This window comes from Cyprinodon variegatus, unplaced genomic scaffold, assembly GCF_000732505.1.
Source record: "Cyprinodon variegatus isolate N-32 unplaced genomic scaffold, C_variegatus-1.0 Scaffold514, whole genome shotgun sequence".
In the NCBI taxonomy this organism is placed as follows: domain Eukaryota; kingdom Metazoa; phylum Chordata; class Actinopteri; order Cyprinodontiformes; family Cyprinodontidae; genus Cyprinodon; species Cyprinodon variegatus.
Window position 1 is genome coordinate 223,567 of NW_015150967.1, and position 26,972 is coordinate 250,538.

The following is a 26,972-nucleotide window of genomic DNA, read 5'->3' on the forward strand; positions in this document are numbered from 1 at the left end:
CGCATCAGCATATGGTCTCAAAAGGAGTCTGAGGATCTTTTGTCGGTACCTTCCTTTGGCAAGCACATGGATGACTATGTGGCCCGTCAAAGAAATGCCAACGCACACTATTACTGACCCACTGACAAATTGGTCCTGATGAAGGACATTGCAAGCAGCAGTTCAGTCTACACACTGTCTCCAGACAGACAGACTCCAGACACAAGGCTGTCAAATGTGCTAAGTGTGAACCTGCTTTCATCTGTGAAGCAAAGTATACCAGTGCTGAATTTGGTCGAGCCTGGTGTTCTCTGGTAAATGCCAAGCCTCCTGTATCGTGTTGGGCTGTGAGCACATATTGAGTCGGTTTCTAACCATTTGTGCAGGCACATGCACATTTGTGGCATGCTAGAGGTCATTTTGTGGTACTCTGGCAGTGTTCCTCCTGGTCCTCCTTGCACAAAGGCGAAGGTAGCAGTCCTGCTGGGTTGTTACCCTCCTACGGCTTCCTCCACCTCTCCTGGGGTCTGTTTCATGTAGTAGGTTTAACAGATTCAGATTCAAATCCGCAACTTTAAATTATTCTAGCCAAAAGTCGAGAACTCTTGAGTGTTCGGTTTCACAAATGGCTGCTATCAATTATTTCAATAAATTTAATTAGGTCCACTCAGAGTTAAGTGTGTGCGCAACAAGTATGAAAGACCCTTATCAGTGGAGGACCGACTCAATGAGTCACCATGACAACAGGCAACAGGAAGGGCTTATTTCACCCCACTGGAACTAGGGATTTTAATGCAGCAATGCAAAAAAAAAAAAAAAAAATTTGAAAAGGAGAATGTGTTTAAAAGACAGATAAACAGTGCTACAGCTACAAAGAAAAGTATGGTGGCTAATGAGAGGATTGTTGTTTGAATTAACGTGTATGTTTATATGAAGTTGACTATGGCAGGCCATTTTTACCTTTATTAAAAGCACTCCTCTCTGTTGTTCCATTTGTAGATAACTAAAATAAGATTCTACCTGATCAAAATAGCACTCCTAAACTGAACTGTAATAATATATTTTCTAAATTACATTTTTGTAGCAGAAACTGATTTTGATGTCTGAAAAACATTTTTTGATCGTTAAAATAATACAAATGCTGACCAGTAATATTAGCAATATAGAGATCTGAAATTAATTTATAGACATCCAGAAAGTTTATTCTAGATTTCTAGAATGCAATTTTGTTTGAAATGGTCATTTAGACAAAGATATCAGGAATACATATTCAATAAAACAGTGAAAATATAACCTGATTATTTTTTGAATGGTAGTAGATCAATGTATCTATTTAGATGAAATCTTCTGGCAGCAGGTGAAAATGAGTCTAAAAACATTGTTCTATTATAGAGAACCTGTGGATCATCTCATGCGTCCCTCCTCATGTTGATTCGGTCTGCTTTTACCCAGTAAATAGTGTGGCTGTTTGCAGCTGCGCTTCGGATGTAATCATCCCAATAAATCGTTATTATTGGCTATTAGTTCCATAGAATGTTTTCAGATTGTGCCCGTAGACTCATTAGGTTGTTATCATCGAGTGAATCCTAATCCTTTCCCCAAAGCAGGCATCCCCAAAGTCGGTCCTCGAGGCCCCCTGTCCTGCAGGTTTTAGAGGTTTCCTTGCTCCAGCACAGCTGATTTTAATTGAAAGCTGATTAACAGGCTTTTTGTCTACTGCAATCATTATAATCAGCTGTGCTAAAGCAGGGAAACCTCTGAAACCATTCCCCCGCAGAATTAATGAATCTATTTATGTAATGTAAATATAACTAAATAATATAAAATGATCAGCATCTCGCTCATATCAAACAAACCAAAAACAAGTAATCTCATATCCTGTCAACTAAGTTGCAGAACTCTCTCCCTTCACTGAAGAAAACCTGCTCCTGACAAGGTTAGCTCTAGGGAGAATGTTACTATGGTGACTGAAATAGAGGTTGAGGAAACTCTTTTTGTTAACCAGAGAAGTCAGAGTTTCCCTGTTTTCACTTTTAGACAACTTAGTTTTCAGTAAACCTGCTTCCTGAAACTGACCCCGGCGTCTACTGGTTGTACATCGGAATTAGAGAAACTATGCTGACGGAGGGAGCAAACCTTGCCACATCTCACATTGATGTGCCATCCTGGCGAGCTGCACTACCTGAGCCACTTGTGTGATTGTATGTAGAGTCCATCTCATGCAACAAGTGCGAAAGCACCACCAAGATTAAAAAGGGAACCATTCCTTTATTGAGTGTGTCTTGCTAATTGCCAATAATTTCCACATGTTGTCTATTCCTTTTGCACAACAGCATGTGAAACTGAGCCCAATATAAAGGAACAGACGCAGGTGGATGAAATGAGTGATAATTAGAAAACCGGACAGAGTTAGGCAGGTGAGGAAAATGAACAATTGATAAAGTTACAGAGAGAGTAGAAAAGGAGACACAGGGAAAGAATTCCTTATCTGTTAAATGGTGTTAAATGTTCAGTATGGTCAAAGCCAATGTTGTAATTTTTTTAGTTGACTATGGTAATATGATGTGTGTTTTACAAAACAGGACATGTGATAGGGGATGAGAGATGAGAAAAAAGGAAAACTAGTAGAAAGCTTAAACCAAGTGAAAATGTAAGAAAATATATACTTACAGAAAAAAGAACAAATTATGAAAATAGAAAGACCAATTGAAAAGTAAAGCAAAAAGTCAGAATAGGGTTGGAGAAACAAGATGGAAGATGATTGTGGAGACTGAATGCTTGAATGACAAATTTTACCTCCTTAAATTGATTATATAGAAATGCTAACTAAAGTAAGGAGACAACACAACCCTGCACTTATTGTTTAATTACCAAACATGGAAAGATAAATTAAATAATAGCAATCCCTGTCTCATCAATTTATCCTTTTGACATCTAATTATTGTTTATCTCCAAACTGCAAATATCCCCAGATTTAATCTCACAAATCCTGTCACCTTAATTTTGTAAAAAAAAAAAAAAAAAAAACATAAGACCTTTGAATACTAAAGAAGCAAATGGACACTGAACAACAATCCATTAATTTGCCTCCTTTCTTTGTGGAAGTTTCTTCTGATTCTATCTGAATCTGGATTAGGTTAACACAAGGAATGTGACAGTTGCAGCACGTGTCCTGAACACATCTGCGTGGGAGGGCTCTTGAATCAATGATTCTGTCTGTACTCAAAACCATATAAATTTGTTTAATTTCTTGAACGGGCTTTTAATCACAATCTTCTCAGAGCTTTTCTTATCCTCATCTTTTCTCTTCCCCTTATCTTTAAAACAGCTTGTAAACAGATTTTATTTGTATTTTTTAGCAATAACCTTCTAGGACTTCACTGCTTTGGGAGGATGTCATTGAATATATTCTGAAGTCAGCAGTCTCACCCATTATTGTTTAGGTCAAAATATATCAATTTAGTTAAAAAATAATGAAGAACTAAATATATGTTTTTGATGAGTTGTAAGAGAGAATCATTTGCCTGATAATCTTATTTTGGAGCATGCTGAAAGGAATTCTCTTTTATTCACTTGCACATCTACTTTATCCATTTAACCCAAGTAGCCTACGCAAGAATGGCGTAATGACACGATAGGCCCGTAAGCAACATTATTATCTGGCTGGGCCCCATACGAAGTAAAGCCCCCCCCTCTCGGTATCCATCGTCGCAAACACATTGTACATAAGGGTTATGGTTTTAATCTACGCTCAATTACATTGCTCTTTTAAGATCTTTATTGCAGTTTGAAACATATTATATGAGTGTATTTTTTTTACCAACCGTCTAATGAACTATACACAGTTATTAACATAGTAATTAAAAGTACTACTGTCTGCTTTGCTATTGGTGTCGTGTTTAAATGGCTCACCATCATGTTAAAATCTGGCATGTGTTGGGGTATAAATACGGTCCGGTCAGACAGTTTAAAATTAGGTGGCTAAAAAAGGAATTTTTCACACCATTACATCTGCAAAGAGACATCCTAGCTCACAATTGCATAGGGGGCCTACCAGGAGTCAGTGAGGGGGGCCCTAAGGGGTCGGAGACCCCTGAGCAACTGCAGTCTCTGCTTACCAATAGTGTCAAAGTGGGGGTGGAGGTTTTACAGGACCCAAATGCAGACACAAAGCTTGAGCTGGTTACTTTAAGTTTTAATGACAAAAGTTTAACAGAAGAAATAAATCCACATTAAATCCAAAAATGCTCAAAACCAAGAATACTCACAAGAAGAAGGGAACAAAGTAAAGTCGACAAACCAGCAAAGACTGACTGAACAGGAGGAGATTATATGGGAGAGAGAAACAAAGACCAGGGTAATTAGCAGATTGGGAGCAGGTGTGAACAGAGGAGGCAAGAAGGGAGCTAGGGAAAAGCAGACTGACATAAGAGGGCAAACAAGAAATATCCAAGAACTCAAAAACAGTCAAAAATACATAGAACGCTAGAATCAAAATAACAGCAATGAAAACTCAAAATAAAACTTGAACAAAACACAAGCCATGACAGATATTTACGCCAGTGCTACATAATGAACATCACACCTGTTTTTCCAGAGAAAAATTCATCAGTCAAGTAAGTTTGTAAGGATATTAACTTAATTTCTATTAGTTGGGAAAAATCTAGTACAAAAATAAATACATTTTCAAACTCTTATTTTAAAGACATCTTGGAAGTAGGCCTACATATGTATTGTTTATAAGAAACAACTAATTTACAGGTGCTTTTATTTCTGATTAAATTTCGGTTGGAGTTGCAAATGTAGGATTTTTTCCCCCCAGAAAAATTATGAATGAAAAACATATGGAAGCGTAAAACCACAAAGCCATGAATGAACCCGACCAGGCATAAATGAAAAGAAGTAGGACGCTGGTTGCTGTTCCACATCGCAGCCACCAGGCGACAGTGTTTCTTCCCTCTGAGTGGAATCGCTCCCGTTTGGATTGTTTGATCACATGCTGGCCAGGTTTGAAGTGGCTTTATATGTCACACATGCGTACCGACAGAGTGAATGGAAAACGGGCGCAGAAGTGACTCCAAGGAGAGTGAGGCAGAGAGAGCGGAGAGTCATACCAGGGCTGATCCTCGGCAGCTGGATAAAGCCTTCGCAGGGGGGAGAGAGGGAGAGAGAGGGAGGGTGGATGAGGAGATGAACATGAAACCCATGGGAGGCTATAGTATCAACCCGCCGGTGTTCAATCTGTAGGACTCCTCAGAGGAGGCGAGAATTGGGCTCAGTTAGGGGAAAAGTTCTGCCGCTGTGCATTACAATGGTATTAAATGGATCCCACCTGAACAGCTCTGATAGGGACCCCAGTGAGGCTGCGCTCAGTCGCCCGCCGTGGGTCAGCACAACTTTGGGCTGCTTTCTCATCTTCACCATCGTCGTGGATATTTTGGGCAACCTGCTGGTAATCTTCTCCGTGTATCGGAACAAGAAGCTCAGGAATGCAGGTGAGCGGGTCCAATGTTTGCTTAAATCTGTAGAAAAACAAAAACAAAAGTGGATGTAGCCAATACTGAGAGCGCCACGCGCTCAGATGGATGCGCGCGTGATTACTCAGCTGCGACAAAAACAAAACAAACATTTCCAAGAGATAGTCCTGGTGAGCATACTTCCACTGAGACACATTTATTAATCAGGAAACAAGTTTATTACGCAGGCGCTGTAATTATACAATTGTATAAACCAACTATTTATTTTAACAAGCGATTTCCCTACTTTTGGTGGTTATATATATATTTTTTGTAAAATTATTAGAGCATTTTTGCATTATTTTTAGGATTATAAGATTACTTTGCTCTGTGCAGATATAATAATAAAAAAATGTAGGCATCAGCTTTTTTTTTTTTACTTTTCTGTCTAATATTATTTCAATCCATGAAGTTCCAGACAGGTCTGGAAAAAAAGGCATCATAATGATTATTGACAGTCTAAAGCCACGGGGGAAGCCCTGCGCTCACCCCACACCCACACCAGACACTTCGCAGCTTTTTATCTGAGTGGAATACAATAATTGTAGCTTAATTTTCCCTGATCTATTTAAATGTATAATCTAACGGTGAATGCCTTGATAACGCGAGCTACGGGTTATATTGTGCGCACGTTTTGATCCAGCCTTGTTTTCCTGTGTTAATGGAGGGTGGTAAAGCCCGCATTATTCTCAGTTAGAAGACTGAGCCTTGCTAAGAAAACCTGAAAGTTTCCTGTCTAGCTCAGGTTTTCTCAGGCTGGATGGGAGCAGCACTTAAACAGCTGTTGGCATTTGGGGAGGGGTGTTTTTTTTTCAGGGATGAACGCACTCGTGTTTCTTTTACTGCAGCAACGTTAGGGTCACTTTATATCTAGATCATGTGTTATAAAAGACATCTGCAACCATTAGAGGTAAGCCTCATATGAGATGTTTATGCAGACTTTTTGTTTTTTCATTCTTTTTGGTACCCTTAGCGAAGAAGTTATTTAAAGCCTTAAGGGAAATTTATTTCTGTGGTATGATTAATAGAAAATGAAAAAATTCAAACCTGTTATTACATTAGAATATATATATATATATTAAAAAATTCTATATATTATTCCTTTACTTTAACCATCTGTGGCAAAAAAGTTTGGTAATTTTAAAAACTCATTTAAATTCTACCGCAGGTCATTCATTCCTGCTGCCACCAGACTCTATAATAATGCACTATAACCCCAATAACTCCTGTAAAAACAACTGTGCAGCTACATTATAGTTTCTTTTTAGTTATTGACTGTGCAATATTCTTTGCAATATGCTGAATGTGAGATATTTCTACACCTGCATATAAGCCATCCGGATTGTACATATTTTTATTTCTCATTTTTTTATTTCTTATTTTTATTTTGTTTTTTCATAGTGCACGATACACCTTAATCCTATTTATCTTGATATACTGTATATTCCTGGATATACTGTATATATATTGCTTATTCTTAATGCATCTTTTTCCTCCTTGTTTGCACCTTCTGTAACTTCTATGCCAAAATGTGACGAGTGAATTTCTCTGCTGTGAGATCAATAAAGCTCATCTAATCTGATCTAAATTGAATTCATTTGGGGATTTTTTTTTTATTCACTCTGCTTTTTAATCTGATCTGTCTGTCTAATGAGTAGTCCATGACTTCTTGATTGCATTTGGAACAAAATGCAATCAAATTTATCCTAGCTACTTCTCCAAATGGGTAATACAGAAACAGGTAAACATGTAGGGCAAATATCTACTGATCATTGTGCAAAATCTCAGTATTCTATCTAGATGTGAAAATAAAGGAGAACATTTCAGAAGAAGTTGAGCCCAATTTAAGCACTGCAGAGAATCTTTGATACTTTGCAGTCTGTTTCTCCTCTGGTCTTGAGAGCTGGCCTTTTGTCCCAAAAAATGAGTTCTAAAAAGTATTGGGGAGGGGCGGCTTAGTGGTTAGGGCAAAGAGTTTGGAATCCTGAGGTTCTGAGCTTGAGCCCCACTCCCACAGACTGCCACTCTGGGTCTCTGAGCAAGACCCTTAACCCCACACTGCTCCCTGGGCGCCCCACGATGGCAGCCCACTGCTCCCCAAGGGAATGTGTTAAATGCAGAGGTAAATTTATCCAATGTGAGATAAATAAAGTTCAGTTAAATTAGTTAAAATGTGATCTAAAATATTTCATTTTAGCAAGTAAGCCAACAAATTTGACACTGTCTCTGTATTTATAGATTTATTATTGTGAATATACAGATTCTATATATATATATATATATATATATTTATTTGCAGAAAGTGTCTTCACTTTGTGATGATCAGCATCTGGTAAAGCTCTAATAAGTATCCTGACTGTTTTCTGTTTCTGTTCACATCTACCCTGCTTTAGAAAGAGCTGTGATCATTAAAGTGGGAAAAAAGTTTGGAATTTATCAAAGCCATGGTACCGCTCTTTATTTTAGGGAGGAAAAGCAGCATATGAGAGAAAGTTAATCTTGGAAACTGTATGTTTTCAGTGTATGGGTAACTGCATGTAAGGAGGTCATGATACAACGCCAGTTTGTGCTCCATTCTTCAGAAAAACTAGTGCTTTTTGTGTAGGTAAATGCTCCTGCTTATTAAAACTTATATATATTTTTTTTTTGAATCCTTATTTTGTAATCCTTAATATTGGTATATATTTGAAGATTATAAATACATTATTTTTTATTGCCTTTTGCAAATACAATCAGGAATATCGACAATGCTTGGGTAAACTTGAGAAAGTTCCACAAGATCATGCCTTTGGATTACAGTTGCTACTCTCCCTTCAAAGCTCTGAAGATGTGTATGCCTAACTTGAGTCTCTCATGATTTTGAGCTCAAACAGCAGCCAGGAAATTGTAAATGGATTGGCAGACATATTGATTGGCATAAAACCATCCAGTTCTCTCGTTAAATCACAGTTTGATTTACCAGACACATTAGGAGGCTGATGTTGCAAGTGGTTATTTTGCCACAAATTTGACCTCACAGCTTGAAAATCTCAGGAGTGTATATTAGCAGTTTTATTTAACAGCCAAGATAAATTTCATTTCCCTTTGGCAAATCTCTCCTGTGGCTAAGGAAATATACATATAATTTCTTGGCATTTGCTAAATGTTTTTAGAAACTGCAGGGCAGTCTGACTAGAAGGGGATAAAATAAACAGCAAGTAATGAAACATACTCGGTAGAGAACCTGGCAGGCTACTTAGACACACATTGCCGGCAGCAGCAGCACTACCATCCTTGCATGCTCAAATCCTCTGTTGGTGCATGAAACGGCCCATGATAAAGTGAAGATGGAGCCAACAACACATGGTGATTACTCTCAGCTGCACAAGTGAGCACAATCATTATTGTAGCTTCAGCTTACTGCCAGTGAATAATGTTAAATGTGCCTCGTCTGCTTTTGATGAGGGTATTTTTAGTTTTTTAAGCTAGACTTGAAATGAATCAAGCCAGGACAACCTTGTCTTAGGAGATATTTTGACTGTCAGTTGGCACGAGAAACACAAGAGTTTGGAGCGTGATCGGAGAAACCTAATCTGACAGCCAAGCATGAGTGCTGACATGCCACCTTGTTAGGCTTTTCTTCCCCATCTCACAAGACTCAAAGCTTCAAATGATGGGTGTCATCATCTGGTATTTCAATGGACAGTGAAACAGGGTGGATCATTTTTTATAGTTTTCCCCTGTCAGATTGGTTGTATATCTTTTGTATGCATTTATTTATATTTTAACCCCGCCGTTAAACAAAATTAAGCAGGAGGTGGTGACAGTTCAGATGTTTGATGTCTAGCCATTGTAAAAAAGGAACAGTCCCCACGCAAGGACAATTTGAGTTATCAACTGTTTTCCGAAAGTGCCTCAGTGTTTCTTGTATAGAAATCAGAAAATATATGATGTAATTGTAGCCATTTGAGTGTCAAATTTCAGTTAGCTTAAGAAGATTTTGTGAAAATGATGTTTATTTGATTATTTGTTTGTTGTGTGTATTCCCCTTAATAGTGTCACATGTAAAATGAAAATGCTTAGACTATGTAGGTTGAGCAGATGCATCTAGAATAAAACTCCCTGGTTGAGGTAGTCTGTAGGTCTAGGGTCGCAACTTTCAGTGGAAAAGCCAAAGGCTATCACCACTGGAGGTAATCTTAAGTGCCCTCAGATATCAACAGGCAAATCAAGTAGGGCTTGAATAATTAAGTGTGATTTCAATCTGATAAACTCACACGGAAAGAAAAAGACAATTACAAGAATTGTATTTATACAATTATTTTAAGACTTTGGCGCACAGACCTCAGCAGGAAACATTAGTGCTGAATTTTGCTTTAATACACATCAGCAGGTGTATGAGAATAGGGATGCTTCCCCTCAGGCCTGAAACTGGTGGTGGAGTGGAGATAGATTAAGTTGGTTCAGTCCATAGACAGCTGGTTGGCAAGACGGTGTGCTTTAGCTGTATGGAGAGATCCAGTAGACTGTGTGAGCTGATACTAGAGCTTTACTCGGGATCCAGAAAATAGATGACCAGCTTGGATAAACAGTTTTGCATGAATCTCTGCATGATGAGCAAGCATGTAGTGATAGCTAAGAGGGAAAACTCCCTTTTGGGAAGAAACCTCCAGCAGAACCAGGCTCAACATGTCGGTCCTCTGTTGGACTGGTTGAGATGTGATGGGGAATGCAGGAGGAGTCCAGGAGGAATCACACTCTGATAGCGACAAAGTTGAAGAAGCACCATGGAAAAGCCAGATTAGCCAGCTTAGCTACAATGGTAGAGAAGAGTATGGAGGTGGGTTGAATCAGGGTCATCTCGGCCAATCTTTGTGTCTTTAGTGACAGACAGACGTGAAGCAGTGAGGGTTCTATTCATGATGGTGGGCCAAGATCTGATCAGATCAGAGAAAAATTAGTAAGAGTATCAACAGAGGAGGATGGTAGAGAGGATGAAGGGAAATAGTATGAGCCATAGAGGAAGCAGAGTGCTCTTCTGGCCAGGACCTAATGCTATGATTTCCTAATGCCAAATAGATATGTTAAAGTTAACAGTCATTCATATTGCTGAATTTAATACATCCTTTTTTTATAATCATAACAGCATCAAACCTGTGCCAGCTAAGCTTCCTGTATATCAAAATGATCCTAAAATCTGTGAATAATTGAGCCCGATCTAATACTTTCCACTGTATACTGCCGAAAAAAATCTTCAAAGATTCACCTATTTATATAAACAAAAGACAGATGCTAACAGCAGGAGTGTAACTTAATACCACAGAATAGGAAATCAAAATTTTCCTCAGAATATCAGTATACTTAGTCTGCCTGAGCTAAACCAGGGTCAACATGTTCTAAGCTAAAATAACAGAAGTGCTCTTTATTAGCCCAAAAATGGCAAGGTTCTCCAGGCTGATAAACTCACTAAGGATTGTTACTGATCAGTGCCGCCTCCAGACATGTTTCACAGGGGTGGCCAGATGGGGCCACTAAAAACCCTGGGGTGGCACACTGAAACTAAAAGCCATATTTTCAGGGTTTGAATCTAGTATTCTGGTAAACCTGCCTGTAAACACTTACTCACAGTTTGGTTTATTGTGTGACGTCTAATGATACGTCGCTGGCTGTGCATAATGGGATGAAATGCTAAACTGATGCAACCACCCCATGCTCCCCTGGCCACCCCCTAGTGGCGCCACTGTCACTGATGTAACAAGAAGAGATGAAATTGAAGAGACAAAGTAGTCAGGCATTCTTTGCAGAGTCAGGTTATTGCTTGATATTCTTAGACAAGGTTGTCTCACCCTTCCAAGCAGGGCTTGGAATTTTTTGCTCAAAAGCGACTGTGGCTAGTAACTTTACTTTACTAGCTAGTCAGCGTTTTACTAGCTACAGTTTTGTTGCTGGGAAATTAAATCTATGATCTATATGGTTAAAGTTGACTATGTTGTGCTCAAGTTCCCTTTCTTATTTATAAATGTAAATTACAGTTGCAGTAGAAGTTAATTTAAAAGATAAATACTAAACGGGAGAAGAAATTAGCAAATGTAAAATGCTTTACTAAGAAGAAAACATGCTTCCAATGACAATATCCATGAGAAGAGAGAATGAAAAAAATAGTTTTAACATGTAGGAGTTTTATAGTTTAAAGTTCTCATTCCACAATTTCAATGGAATTTTGCCCCTAAAAGGAAACAAATGTATTGCTTTTTTTTTGTTATTCTAAAATTAGTGTTGCACCGATTCCGATACCACCTGGATTCATTTTGTATTAGTCTTTTTCCTGCATCACAAAGGTAGGCAGCAGCTTGACAAAGCCATGATGGCAATTATTGTACATCCAAGTTGTATGCAGTTCTTCATATATATATACACACACACACACACATCAATTACAAACAGATGGTATCGTTATGGTATCGGTATTGGCTGATACTGCACTGCTATCGGTATAATCTTTGCCTTGTTATAGGCTTGGTCCATTCTAGGAAGCGTTACTTATGTTTTCAATGTTTGCTGTAATCGGGTAAAAAACAGGGATGGGATTATTTTAGCTTCAATAACCAGAGGTGCAATATAAACCAAATACTTATTAAGATACAGAATAACTAAGGTCAAGACGAGCAGTGGGGAATCCATGATATCTGTGAGGAAAGAAATCTTCAGACTGATTTAAAAAAGAAAAACTGGTTGAGAGGTGCCTTCTGTGCCAGGAAGGGTTTATCAAAAGTTAGAAGTTTCAAGAACTGACTTGAGACAAATGTTTACATATACAGTGAGTTGTTTTGTGAATTTATTATCGAGATTTCTAAACACAGGCTTTAAGGCTCAGGAGTGTTTGTCTTCTTAAAAATGTGAAAACTAGTTAATAAATAAAGAAGGCAACGCTAAAAAATGGTTATATGTTCACTTAATCTGTTGAGCTTGTAGTTCCAGATAAAACTAGTAGTTTTTTTAAATAATTGTTTCTAAAATGCTATATTGAAAGATTGTTATAGACTTGGTAAAATAATTTTCATAGGTTAGCACAGGGTTCTGTTGGGGCCTTCCTGGCAGCCTTTCTGAGGCTTTATCAGAGACTAACTCCAGTCTTTGGAAGTAGAAACAATTGGACAGTCTGCCAACAGTCCAGATCTCAACCCTATAAAACACTTTTCAGTTAGTGGGTTTAATCACATTTAGGGCTGCAACTAACGATTATTTTGAAAATCGATGAATCGGCCGATTATTTTTTCGATTAATCGATGAATCGGACACAAAATATTTTTTTTATATTAACCTCTTCATTCCAAAATAAACATTTTAGACAGAACAAACAAGCACGCAAGTACAGGTTGCTCATTAACTGTACTGGTGCAATATGAAAAATAAATGTTTGTGTTAAAACTACGCAAACTTACATGAGAAATGTAGCTGTACATCCACAAAATATAGGGTATTTTGTTTCATAAAGCGCAAAAAGAGACAGGCATTTTTGTTTTTTAAAGCCCCTAAGGGGTTCAAACAATAGGCCCCCCCATTTCAACAAATGAGGTTTTTATAGACTAGAAGAGTTCTGCCTTTTAAGACAGGAAAGTATAGCAGTTAAAGTTGCTACTTGAGAAAATACTGAACCACAAAGATAAAAATAGCCCTGTGATTCAAATTATAAATTGTATTTGGAATAAAAATGAGAGAACTAGGGGTGCTAAAAAACACATCCTCCAAAGACAGATATTTACATGGGAATGTGGCATATAATTAATTGACATATTACTGATCTTGCTGGATTTTATTCTGCTTTACTTCCATAAATTGCAGGATCTTCTTTACTTTATCTTTGCCAGAAGATTTAAACTTTAAAAGCCTTGCCCTCATAATTTGCAAATTAATTTATTTATAAAGAAAATATAAACGCTGCTTAAGCTAATTCAAATGAAATTAAAAGTAAAATAAGTAGCCAACCTTATCACTGTCTGTAACCTACTAACACGGTAAGGAAAGCATCAGATGAGCTACCTGAAAAACTAACGTAACGTTTCCCCACTTTAAAATGAAACAAACATGGTTACTCATCCTGCTGATCAGCTCTCTTCACTGCCATCGAAGGCCCCAACGTGTTTTCTTTTCAGGTGCTGCGTCATAACAGTGGTGCTTCCGTGCCATGTTCATTTGTTTTTACAAAAGTTGCATGTTACGACTTTTTTCACTTTACAAAGCGCAGGCTATTTTAATTATTGTGATCAATTTGCGCCGTCAATCCCGGGGCATGCGCGCTTCATTTGCAGTCTGGACGCTGAGGGTAAACTCCTCACTAAAATCCTGCGGCTCTGACTGCCCCGCTGAGAGGGATTCCTGTGGGAGAGAGAGAAAGGGGTTGGGATGGGGGAGGCGCCCCACGGCAGCAGCTGCCGCTGGAGGAGAAGAGTAGGAACGATACATGCTTTCACGTAAGAGTCTCCAAAAGCCGCCAGTGACACCGTAAAAAGTCGCCAGATTTGTCGCTAGTAGCTTTTTAAAGAAATAGTCGCTGGAGGGGTCTGAAAAGTCGCTGAGTTGTCAACACTGCAACTGCGGCGCTGACTCGCTCCGCCATATTTTTTTTTCTTCCCCGGGATGACAGCTGCGGCGGATGACGCATTAATCGCGCGACACAACTAATCGATGATTAAATTCGTTGCCAACGCTTTTAAAAGTCGATTTTTATCGATTTTATCGATTCGTTGTTGCAGCCCTAATCACATTAAACAGAGCTTAAATGTAGTAAAATAACCAATGAATAAAGTTAAGCCTCTAATTATTCATAACTGCCAGGTCTGGAATAAAGTGATTGTCATTCAGTCAAGAGTCATAAAGGAAATGAAGCAGTTATCTGTGAAAACATAATGTGAAACCATAAAAGGTTAAAAAGGGATTTGCTCTTTCTGTAGAACTTGTGCTTCCAGTGCAGAGAAAACAAACTATGTCAGGAAGATCTACCAAGGCACAACACCTGCCTGCAGACAGGGGACTCTAAATTTGAGAGCGGTGGTGTATAATAATTTTGGTATATCTTGCATGATATAACGCTATTGCAATTGTTGCACCGAGCCCTGTGGTATTTTTTTCCATTAAAGTTCTGCCACATTTTTGGATACTGTTGCACAAACCCATGGTTGCAACTTCCCTAAGATTGCTATTTGGTGGCCGCTTCATCCAGTAGGCAGGCGGGGTACCAACACTCAAAATAACAGCTAGGCAATTAAAATAATTTGTAACAGAATTACAATTAACAAGAAACAATTTTAAATTGCAAAACACTCAAATTTGGTCATAGCATTTAAACAAGAGTGAGACACTGACTTTCTCCCTCCAACCCTTAAGGTTGTGTTAATGCTCTTACAGTGGGTTGATGGCAACACAGAAGGGAAAAGAGTTTTGCAGCTAATATGCAGATCCATGTGTGCAAATAGAAGTAAGTCCTGTGACAATGGACCTCCGACAAGCAAGCTTTCAGGGTCATGAAAACAACCAAACCCTGTTGTGAAACATCTACATGCTTGTGGACAGTACAGAGGAAAACAGAAGAAACATTGTAATTTACACTTTTGCAAAGATAAATCAGCCCTACCGGGAAACAATAATTGATATTGAAGGACTTGGGTAACATTTTGATTGTTAGCCGCAGCTCCAATTAATTCTTAGAACCTTTGTAAATCAGCTCAGACTATACACTGTAGTATACTACATGTTGAATGCATATATCTATCCCTATCAAATAAATTAACATACCTGGTAGAACAAATAAACATTTAAAAATTGATGCATTGAAACAAGAAAATGTTAAAACTTTTGTGTAAAAAACAGTGATACATCTTAGTTTGAGGTTTTCTGAAAGGCCAATTTAGTGTTTCCCAAAGAATGTGGACTCTAGTCTACTGTCACTTGTTTGGAGTTTAAAATATTAACCGCTCAAACCTGCAATGCCTGAGATTTATTCAACCTTTAATAACATTTATCATCCCATAAAAATTACAAGTTTAGAATTTTTTTTAACTGACCTAAAAAAATAAATCAAAAAATTATTTGACACTAATGCTTTAACACTAAAGGAGAAAGGGAGTGGAAAGAGATGTGTCTAAGTATCAATTGGAATGTTTTTCTAAGCTTGATTCATCTTGCTGCAACATCAAAATCCTAATTTATCTTGTCTCAAAGGCCAATGAAACGCTACCCCTGTTATCTGGTAGTAAATCTTCACTTAAGTCTTTAGCTGTCTTTAGCTGTCTTTTGTCTAATAACTGGTTAAATGAAATGGCGATTACTTCAAGCAATTAGCTTACCACACATTTTTTTCTCATCAGTTATATTTTAAACAAGTTAAACTGTTTTTTTGTATTCCAATGGTTTAAATGTTTTGAAGTAATCAAATTAAACTGTCAGCAATACTCAAAGCCAGTTACTCCTTTTTAATGAATTCATCTGATAATGGGTACAGATTTTTTTGGTCATCTTGTCCTGCTCTTTAGGCCTGAATTAGTGTTTTATAAAGCAACACAACTGGTGTTAATAAAATGCTTTATTGTCACATTGTTTGTCATCCCTTGTAATCAGACAAACTGTGCAGTGCAATCAAGTTCAAATAGTAACGTAGCTTTCCCAATCTAAAGCAACAGGTAGAGAAAAGTCTCAGAGATCTGATACATCCAAGTCCAATACTTGGCCTTTGGAAAATAAAGCAGAAGCTTCATGCTGTAGGACTGTTTTGACATTTAATACAGCATTAAGGTTGTTTACACATTCCACTAGAAAGATATTTCACCTTTTAGTCTCAGTTTTATTATTATTGGCAATTAATATTTTACAGCAGCACTGCAATATTTAAAAGCATTTATAAACATTTCTGATTAAAATGAATATTTTAGCTTTATTAATACACTGTAACTTTGTGACATTGTAAACAGAAATCAGCTCAGCCTCACGGCGCTTAATAAGGGAAAAGAAAACAAATCTATGTAAGTTATAGAGTACTTTATACAGCTTCCTGTTTAGTTTAGGATCCTCTAGCTATGAGAAACTGTAATCCTTTGGTCTAAACTTTGTCAGGGTCACATCTACTTCTCAGTGTAAGATGAAAAAAGTATAATAAAATTTGTTTTTCCTTGCAAACTCATTTCCACCTTTTGTACTTTTTTTATTATTGACTAATTATACAAAAGATGTTTATACATTTCATTGCAGTTTTATGTCACAGCTCAACATAAACATGCAGACCACACTGTGAAAAATAATTGAAAACAATTAATTGCAAAGATCAATCCAAAAATAAAAACCAATGTGCTTAATTCAGTCCCCTTTTACTTTGATTCCCATAAATAAAGTTCAGTGCAAACATCTTTAGTTATCATCTAGTTAGGTGAAATTCAATACATTTTAGGACAACCATTTGCAGCAATTCTAACTTAAGTTCAGTTGAGTGATGTCTTCACAAGCTTTATGCCTCTATATAGACAGAAATGTTAACCTTTTCTTCTTTTTGAACGATGTTTAATATCATTTGGTTTGAAAGGGAAGGATTTCTAAACAGTAGTTTTCAAAGGATTGTCACTATTCTATAGTCTCTATTAGCCTTTATTTTGTTTTTTTATTAGGCAGAAAGGAAATGGGTTTACAGTAATGGAGAAGACATGCAGCATAGGCAGTGAGGCCAGAGCTCGGACCTTTGAAAGGCACAAATCCAAAGCCTCTGTACATAGCTTAACCCCTGCACCATTGATACGCCCCCTGATTCCCCTGTAGCTGAATCCCCTAAAAATGAGATCTGGTCTCATCTCTGCCCTATTTTCCAACCCAATAAGCCTCTGAGCAGTTTTCTTTTAGGACTAACCTGTATTTAGCTCCATTCATGTTCTTCTAGCTCTAAACAGATTCCATGTTTTTTCCTTAATCATGATGTTGCCATGCTTCAAAGTGTTAAAGGTAACATGTAATATTGGCCAAAAATGCTTGATAAATAGTCGTATCAACACATTCTTACCACTGCTGTAGATCTTTGCAGCCCCACCAGAGTTACAATGAGCATCTTGATGACTTCTATAGAGTGCCTGTAACTTAATGTGGACAACTATTTCTTTGTATTTTTTTAATACTGATATCCATTTAATTTGATTAAAAAAGATTGTTTGAATAGTGCTGTGTTGGGTGACCTCAAAATGTAATTAGTTTTCAGGATTTCAAGTCGGGCTTGCTTTGCAGGAGGACATTTCAGGGACTAAATCCCGTCCTTTGGTCTTTAAGTCATCTAATTTTCATGTTCATATTATGCATGTTTGGATACTCTCAGGCTAACTTCCACAATCTACAAATATGTATGTTAACTGGTCCATCTAAAGTTTCCCAAGAAATGTCCATGTATGGATAGCTGTTTGTCTACTGTAGGTGTCTCTATGTTTCTTTGTGATGAACTACCAACCTATCCAGGGTCTACCCTGGCTCTCAGCCATTGTGTGCTGGCAGAAGGCACTAGCTACGGATGGATTAAAATAAATGAGTTGTGGTAAAAATGGCTGAAAACAAATACATGCCATATTTGAGAATAATAAAATTTGAATCTCAAGCATCATTTTGTTCCCCAATTCCTTTAAATATGTGCTACATTGTGTTTGTTTATGACATAAAAAACATTGAGGTCTGTGGATGTAATGTGACAAAATAAGGTTATGGGTTATTTACTTTTGCATTTGTTTCTGGCATGCCTGGTGGTAACATGCTTGTAAAGTTAAGCGGTTCTGAGTTTAATCTTACATCAACATTTTTTCAGTTAAAACTATCTTAGAAAATCCTTACCACTTCCTGTTTTAATGTCAACGTGCTATTCAAAAGAAACCATTTCCCTTTGTTTTGCCAAATAAGCCAATAGTAGAAATAACCTGAGTGTTAAAGCGCTATTTTAAAGCTAATCGCTGAGAAAATGTCACCTTTAAAGGGGACAGCATTGGAAAGTTGGACAGCATTGTGTTCTCCTTTAGCTGTATCAATGTCAGGTCGCTCGATCAGATGCTTTTGATTTTGATGACAGTGATGGCTCTTTGCAAGCCCTGCAGAACAGCCCAAAGCTTCAGTTTCACAAAAACTGAGCCAGTCCCCAAGAGTGCATGATGCTGGAACCTTGAACCAGATATAGTGTATAGTGTAACAAATAAAAGCTGGGCTTTTCCCCGTCCTAGGTCATTTACCAGACCATGAACTAGTACTATTTTTAAGCAAACTGAAACTTCAAGAAAACATAAATCTAAATCAAACAGAAGATGTTAGACATGCTTTTGCATTATTATAAACAGCATTTTTCTTGGATGTTTGATATGCAGTTTTATCTGCTAAAGAGGAAAACTTCAAATATTGATTTTATTGCTGCTGAATGCATGACAGTTGGTGTAATGTTTGCTCTTGGATTCTTATAGTATGATTTACATCATAATCAAAATGACATTTGCAAATGAGTAAGCATTGATGCTTATTAGTTAGTAAAAGAATGTTTTCCTAGTAATGGCTGTAATGTGTGCAGAAGTCATCTTCTGAGAGCGCCTTGTGTTAAACTTGATAATTAGACAATAGCCCCTCTTCCACTAAAAGCCCCAGGATTTTAAAGCACACTGATAAATTACCCGTGTAATTTATAGATATTCGTAGATATTCGTAGTTTATGCTTTAAACACAATACTCTTTCAGCTCCTTGCCAAGCTCAGGCATAGTCTAGCGTATAAAATGAAATCAGTTAATGAAAGAGAGTATAAAAAGTTCCATTAAAATATTTAGTTAGACTTAGACAAAATTTTACTGTCATTTTTTTTCACAGAGTGTATACAAAACAAACTTTCGATACATACAGCTTTTCGAAAGTGAATTAGCAGTTTAGCAGTGATAACGACAATTTCATTTAAGTGCAGCAGTAATCATAAACAGTGTAGGAGAGACATGGTGCAACAGTCATTGATATGGAAAGTTCAGAGCAGTGCAAAATAAATAGATAAATACATTGTTAAATGCAGTAGAAAATACTGAGTTGATTTCGATTTAAAGGGATTTGAAGATTCGCCATGTGGTTGACATTTAATTTAGAAGCATTACGTAGAGCTTCATTGTAAAGTACAAGAAATAAGATGCCTGCTTTTCAAAGATTGTTTCAAATAAAAAAGTTTCATGTATTCATATTTAAACTTCCTGAGTTTAAGCTTACATTGATAGTGTTGTTTCTCTTTACAAAATACCTTAAGCCCAGTCAAACTGGATAGAGAATATATGTCAACATGAGCCTACAGTGCAATGCATTGTTTATTGAATTTACTGGTATTTAACTGAACCATTCTAACACACAAATAAGTAGTGATAGTAAACCATTTACCTCCATGGCAACAATGGTTGATCCAAGGCAGCGGCAAAGAATGGCTCTCGACAATTTCACGAAATATGCCACTTAAAAAGATAAGAACTAGACATCCAACCCGCATCTATGATCGCCAATGGCTGCTGGGGCTCCGGTCACAAAATGTTTTAGATACAGACCATTTTGACCATTTTAAAAGCTGCAGAGTGCTATGGACGGATGTAAACAAAACAACAGCGGAACAGAACAGCCGGAGGAAGAGATGCACGAGATGGAGAAAGCAGGCTGCAGAGCCGGGCTAAGCTAAGGAGGAATCCCCACAGACCGCCACTTCCATCAATCCTACTCTCCAACGTCCGCTCGTTGGAAAACAAAATGGATAATCTCTGACTCAAACTCTCTTCAAAAAAAGGAGACATGTCATTGCTGCGCCATCATTCTGAGGGAGTCTTGCCTGCTTCCAGCAATACCGGACAATGCTAGTGGCCTGGCGGGGCTAAAGCTATAACGCGCCGATAGTTGACTCTCTAGGACACACACCCTCCTCATTTGCATAATGAGACAGAAATGCATACAGTAATGTAAAAAGGGCAGACAGAAATAAATAGCGGCGAAGAAATAACTAGGGTAAAAAAATACAAAGGAAGAATAAAACAGACAAAAATATTATAAGAGTGCACATAAATAAATACTTAAAAATATAGTATAAGTAATTAAAAAATAAAGTTTAAGATTATAAAGGACAAAAAAAGAAATAAGGTAAATATTACTAAGGCAAATAAATAAAGAAGCTAATTAAAAGAGTTATATACATTTATGTCTCACTGTATAATTTAAAATTTTCCTTACATTTATTTGTTTATTGTATTTTTGGTGGCAATTAATTGTATGCTTATTTATTTATTGAGCATTTATTTATTTCTGTATTTATTTTTAAATATGGCAGAGTTGGTCCTCCATATGTATCTGCTGAATTAAAAAAAATGAAATAGTCTAGAGAGCTGTACTTAACGAAATTTCTTTTTGTATACAGTTGTGTGCACAAAATTATTAAATAAAATCTGTCTTCTTTGCCTGTAACAATGGCAGCTATATATGCTGTGATCAGTGGGTAAAAAGTAGTTTTATTATGTTTTTCAGTGAGAAAGTCCACCTGGAAACAGTGCAGTCAGTTCATCCAGATCACTATCCTGCCTTCAAATATTATTTCACTGTCGGAGCCGCTCAGACCCCCACATACCTGCAGTGCTCTGTCACTAGGAATCCCATTCAACAGCAGCCTATGGCCCAGTCGTCTCTTCGCGGTTTGCCGTGGCAGCTGGAAGGCGGTGTTCATGTACGTAATCCAAACTGCAGGCACCAGGATAAAAAAAAGCGAACGTTTTACCGGCAGGTTTCTGCATTTTAAGTTAATTTAGGCATTAATTAACTGTTTCAGTGGAGTGATCATAGCGATCTGTATAATCAGCGGTGTGTCTCTCTGCCAACTCCCAGATCAGCTTCTCTGATTGGTTGATGCGTGCATCAAGCAGCAAAAGTTAAATTTTTCCAACTCCAGCAGCAGCTGCGTTTGCAGTGCGTCAGATGCTCAGACGCACTGCTCCTGCTGCTCAAAATGAGCTGCGGAACGTTTTACTGCGCCGTGATGCATGTCAACCATTGACTTTGCATGTAAATGAGCTGCCTTTGCTCTTTTAGGTGTGAACGTAGAATAGTCTATTTAGTTGGAGACTCTGAGTGTCTGTTATGGGCCACTGTTGTGGTAGATGTAAAGCCACAGTGTTAGACTTTTTCAGTCTTAACTGTTGTTTTTTCCATGATTGCATGCATTTAGATGTATTCATTTATCTTAAGGCTTGATCAATGGCCCAGTCCTTGTTGAAAATAGCTGTTTCCCACAGAATAATAGTGTTTCACGATGGGGTTGGAATGTGTAGGGTGTTGCAAATGTTTAATTTAGTTTAATTTGAATTTTCATGTCTTTTCTGGTTTCTCAACATTTGTTGTTTTACATTGCAAATGGGACTTCTTATGAATTTCCTATAAGAAAATGTCTTTCTTGGCAGTATTCAATAAAGGTCTAGTTTTGTTAAGTACACTAGTTTAACCAACAGATTCTCCAGCTGTGCTGATAAGTCCTATTTCTCCTTCATATTGTTCCTGGGCCCTTTTGGCCTGACAGCAAAGGTGAATGGCCTTATCTTGGTAGGTATGCATCGATAATATTTCCTGTTCTTATTAGATAGCAAAACTTTTGGTACCTTGTAAGGTTATTAAATCAGTGGCTATTGCTTTTAGAACATACCATAATTTTCGCTACTATTGGATATTTCTGCGCAGTTCTATTTATCACGGCCATATAAATATTATGCAGACTATATAACTGGTTTGTGTTTGTCTCAATGATTTACATTTACAGTTCCCTAACAAATATTTGAAGGCGCAGAACACATAGTTGCTCAGCAGGTCACAGCCGTGATGGCTGTGATAAACATCAGAGTGGCACAGTGTGGCAGAGCAGCTCAACATGAGGTGAAAAGAAATGAATGGCTCATTGGGGGAAAAACACTCTCTAATTAGGGAACCACAGTGCCTAGCGGGTCATGACTTTGGAATTAATTAATAGTTTACCAGAGCTGAATAATTAAACACTGAATGATAGAGAATAAGGATCTCTTTTCTTTCTCAGGGCACTTAACTCTTCAATGTAGCAGAAGTTAACATTTGTAGCAAACTCAGAGCATCATGAAACAATTTGTACAGGGTTCCTATACCTTCTCAGCTGATAATTTATGCCTGAAATTCTATAGTACCCTGCAGAGTAAGTGGTTTTTCTCTCTACCTTAAAACATATCTTAACTTTGATGATTATAACTTGTAGATTTTCTCTAATTGCTGTCAAGATGTTTTCTGGTTATTACAAACAATAACTCTAAAACACCTGATCTGAAAATATGATTACTCAGCATATTTGCACTGCTGCTGGGAATGGACAAATATTATTTAATTTGTTTTTGATATTGAACACAGCACATCATCAAAGGTGGAGAGACATGGTCACTTTTCTGATTTGAAAGATAAAACTAAAAATGACAGCCTTATGTGTACTCATGACAATTTATAAAATTAGAGCAAATACCATTGATACCTTGCAAACAGTCTGTCTTTTCTTCATGCTTTGATATCCTTGATGTCAGTTTAGAAAATAAAATCCACTAAACAATCCTTGCTTGAGTCCAAAAAGGCATTAGAATGGCAAAGGTTAAACTGTCTTTTACAAAAACCAAAAGGTGACTATTCAACAAGAGAAAGGTACATGGATTAAATTATGTAACAAAATTACATGTCATGGGTATTAAGAGTCCCACATTTTCCTGCGGTTGCTAATTAGGTCCTGTATTTGTAGGTTTTTGTTATTTGTTCTTTTGTTTACCATTTTCAGATCTATTCCATTTTGCTTTAAAATTCCAGATTTGATATATATCTTGTCTGTCTTATTGCATAACTTAAACAATATCAGAGGTAACCAAATCTTTACTCTGTTCAAGTAGTACTTTGATAGTAACAAGTTACATTTACTTTGGTTCCTTTTTTTAAAATGATGGTTCTAGGACTAGTTTTACTGCACCTTGCTTTTTACTTAACCACATTTTTTACTTGGTATGTAATTTTACTTAAAACTATTTTGAGGCAATGCATCTCTTACTTGATTCCAGCCCATGGCCACTCTATTACGGTAGTTCTAGTTCAAAGAATGTAGAAGAAAATGGTCCTTACCAAAAATGCAATAGAATATTATTTCCAATTTCATGAAAGAGCTGTGCTATTTAGAGGTAAAATAAAATGGTAACTGTACTGTACCCTACCTTTTGAAGCTTATCAAGAGAATGTCAAGAGTGTGCAAAGCAGTAATTAAAGCAAAAGGTGGCTACTTTGAAGAACATAGAATATAAGTCATATTTTCAGTTGTTTCACACTTTTTTTTTAAGTATACAATTCCACATGTGTTAAGTCATAGTTTTGATGCCTTTAGTGTGAATCTTCAATTTTCATAGTCATGAAAATAAAAAAAAAACTCTTTGAATGAGATGTTGTGTCCAAACTTTTGGTGTGTGCTGTGTATATATATATATATATATATATATATATATATATATATATATACTTTGGGATCCAATCTTCATCCCTTGCCTGCCTCATTGTTATTATCCCTTATTGTGAGAATGTAGCCTATATAAATACAGCGCTGACCTGTCAAGAATTTTAAAACTTTGATTCCAACTTCCCATAAAGGCCTTCTGTCAGTTTGGATTTTGGATTATCGTAATGTTTTAAAAACCTCTCACTTCCCCTCAGCTATTTTTCTGGGAGACAGTTTTGCAGTATGCATAGTGTATGCAAATTCACATTAGCCATTAATGAACAGTTATAACGACAAGTAATTTGAAAGGGTAACTTATTTGATATTTTTTCTTATCTCAACAATAGATTTACCCTTGGGTTACTGAAATCATAGTACATTAAGCATATCTGCTGAGCGACAGCATTTTACATTGCAAATACAATTCATTTTTGATGATATAATGGTTATGCCATTCAATCCCAAGGCATCATAGCATTCCTTCATAATGTTAAAGGCTATTATATTACAGCATCACAGAATTGAAAAGGATTACATTAAATGAAAGCATTAACTTTAACCTTGTATTTTTTTTACTAAATGGGAACTTGGTAAGCTGTAAGTTAGTGAGTTTGCTTCTCTTCTAATATGTGTGTTTTTGTTGTATTAGTATCTATCACTTTGACTATTAAAGAGTGGTCCTTTTGTAAAAAATTTCAGGGACATTGACCCATCTGACCAAACCTGAGTTACTATGACTGTCAATGTCTAATCAGCAACAATTTAGCAATCCAGGGGAATCATGCAAAGTAAAATGAGGCATTATGTTTGCTCAGTTTTTATAAGAGTCTTATAAAACAATGAAGTGTTGACCCAACTAAGCTTTGTTAAATTTTTTGCGTCTTCTAATCTCTGGTTTTTCATCCTTTTCAATGCTGCAATGGCAGGTTACATAAAACCAGTCATCACATATACAAAACTATAAATATAACTGAAGCTTATACAAGATGAGGTTAGAAGTCTTATGTGAGTGTCAGTCTTTTCATGTTGGTATATTTTCCCTTTTGTAATGCCGAAAGGCTATATAGATTATCAAACCTTTATGATATGAGTGTAGAAGTCATTTCACAGGATTAATACTAGGTTGCACCTGAAACTGAAAACAAGTACCACTTATAACCTGTTGATATGGTTGTAGGGGTTAATGAGTGTCAAAAAAGCCCCTTTTTCTTTACTTAAATTTGTATAAATGTTTCTATCTGGATTTTGGGGTTCTAACATCTTAGCCACTAAAATACACATCAAAGTCATAGGGAAGTCATATTTAAATGTCAAATCATTCTGGCTTAAACATGGATATAAATGTACTCTTTATCATACTATATTTTCCCAAAATATAGAAAATTTCTATTTTAAATTAAATCCTGTGTTTTATGGTGTTTATTTTATGCAGGACAGATAGTTATACGTCAGCTTGTACACCTAAATTCGGCCAATCATATATCAACGGTCATCTGTCAATCACAATATTTCAGTCATATCTCGATTCATAGGTCGCAGCTAATATACGCAATGGTTGAAATAAGATTCATTTACTTTCCCATTGAGTTACGTCCCAGTGTTCATAGGGATAGATGTCTGGGTCTTCGGTGGCATAGAGCTAACAGAACTGGCAGCGTTGCGAGCCCAAGGCTCTAATATGTATGGCTGTAAGCCTTCTACACCAAACGAAGCTTCTGCCACCCTGGCATTCTCTTCCACAGCATCTCCGTCCCCACTTTCCTCCTCTAAATAAAAAATGTATGACGAAGGAGACTCATCCACGACCTCCGACACAAAACTCTCCTCCTCTCGTATGTTTCCGCTGTCCATAGCGTTCCTTGACTGTGTTGTTTCTAAGTCAACAATTTAGTGCTGCTTGGTCCCAATGGAATTCCCATTGGGAACCTACTAGCACTAAGTTGCTAACTAGTTAGCAAGATGCTTCTGTAGAGCCCTATAATATACCCCCACAATAGGGTAAGAAAAAGTATGATATAGTTAAAATTAATAGGTATTATTATCTTATTGGGCAAGCGTTTTTTTTTTTTTTTATTATTATTGAGTTAGTACAATTCATTTGGTTTAAGACAAAATTAATGCTCAAACTACTTTTTTTATTTTTTGTATTTCAAACATTTCTGTCATGATAATACCCCTTTAAGAGGACATGATGCATGATGGGAGAAGAAAGTTCATGACCTGTGTATAAAAACAGAAAGACAGAAAACTACATACACAGTGTGCTGGATTTTGTTTAATAAAGGCGCACAAAGCGAAAATCTATAAAAGAGAAAAGTATATATATGCTGTATGCTCGAACTGTGGATTTAGTTTACCGTAATAATGTTCCACTAAAGCGAAAATTATTTGTTTTTTTTAGTGCTTTTTAAGGGTGCAACACTTCCGAGTCACCGACCACAACCAAACTTGCTTGCGAACCGTCTGCCACAACAATTCCGCCCCCTTGATAAATGACCAATCACATTCAGTTTACTCACTTGCGTAATGTCGGGCACCACTTGATAGAATTCGGAAATGCAATGGTTGGAACAGCTGTTTCCCTATGACTTTAAGGGTTGGCACTGAGCCCATCCAACAGGCTAAATTTGCTATTGGCACAGAAAAGGGATGCTTATGTAGCACTGGATAAAAGTATGTAAAACACTGAAGCGGATAATTTTCCTGTATAAAATTTAGTTAGTCTTCAATTGTTTTTTTAGATAAAATTGTAAGGTGATACAAATCCTTTAAAGATCAATGAAGAACAATGGCAAACAGTAGTAGTTGAGCCTACATAACAGCTATTTATTTTAAAGCAAACCTTTTAGCAGCATTTTATATTAATTTTGGTTTTTTTTAGGAACTTTAAGAACTCTCTGTATAGCGCTTTCTTTTTGTTATATTCATTCTGCAATTTTTTGTTATCAGTGTTGCAAGAGAATGTTTAACTTTT

The 26,972-nt window shown here is 36.8% G+C and overlaps 1 protein-coding gene across 1 annotated transcript in view; it reads left to right on the forward strand.

The window, feature by feature from the left end:
* The first annotated feature begins 5,147 nt into the window (after positions 1-5,147).
* The window catches only part of mtnr1a (melatonin receptor 1A), a 54,627-nt gene continuing 32,802 nt past the window's right edge, over positions 5,148-26,972 (forward strand). Inside the window, exon 1 of the mRNA XM_015390798.1 lies at positions 5,148-5,474. Within this exon, the coding sequence (XP_015246284.1) occupies positions 5,291-5,474 (184 nt within the window). The 5' untranslated portion in view covers positions 5,148-5,290. The remainder of the gene's footprint in view (positions 5,475-26,972) is intronic.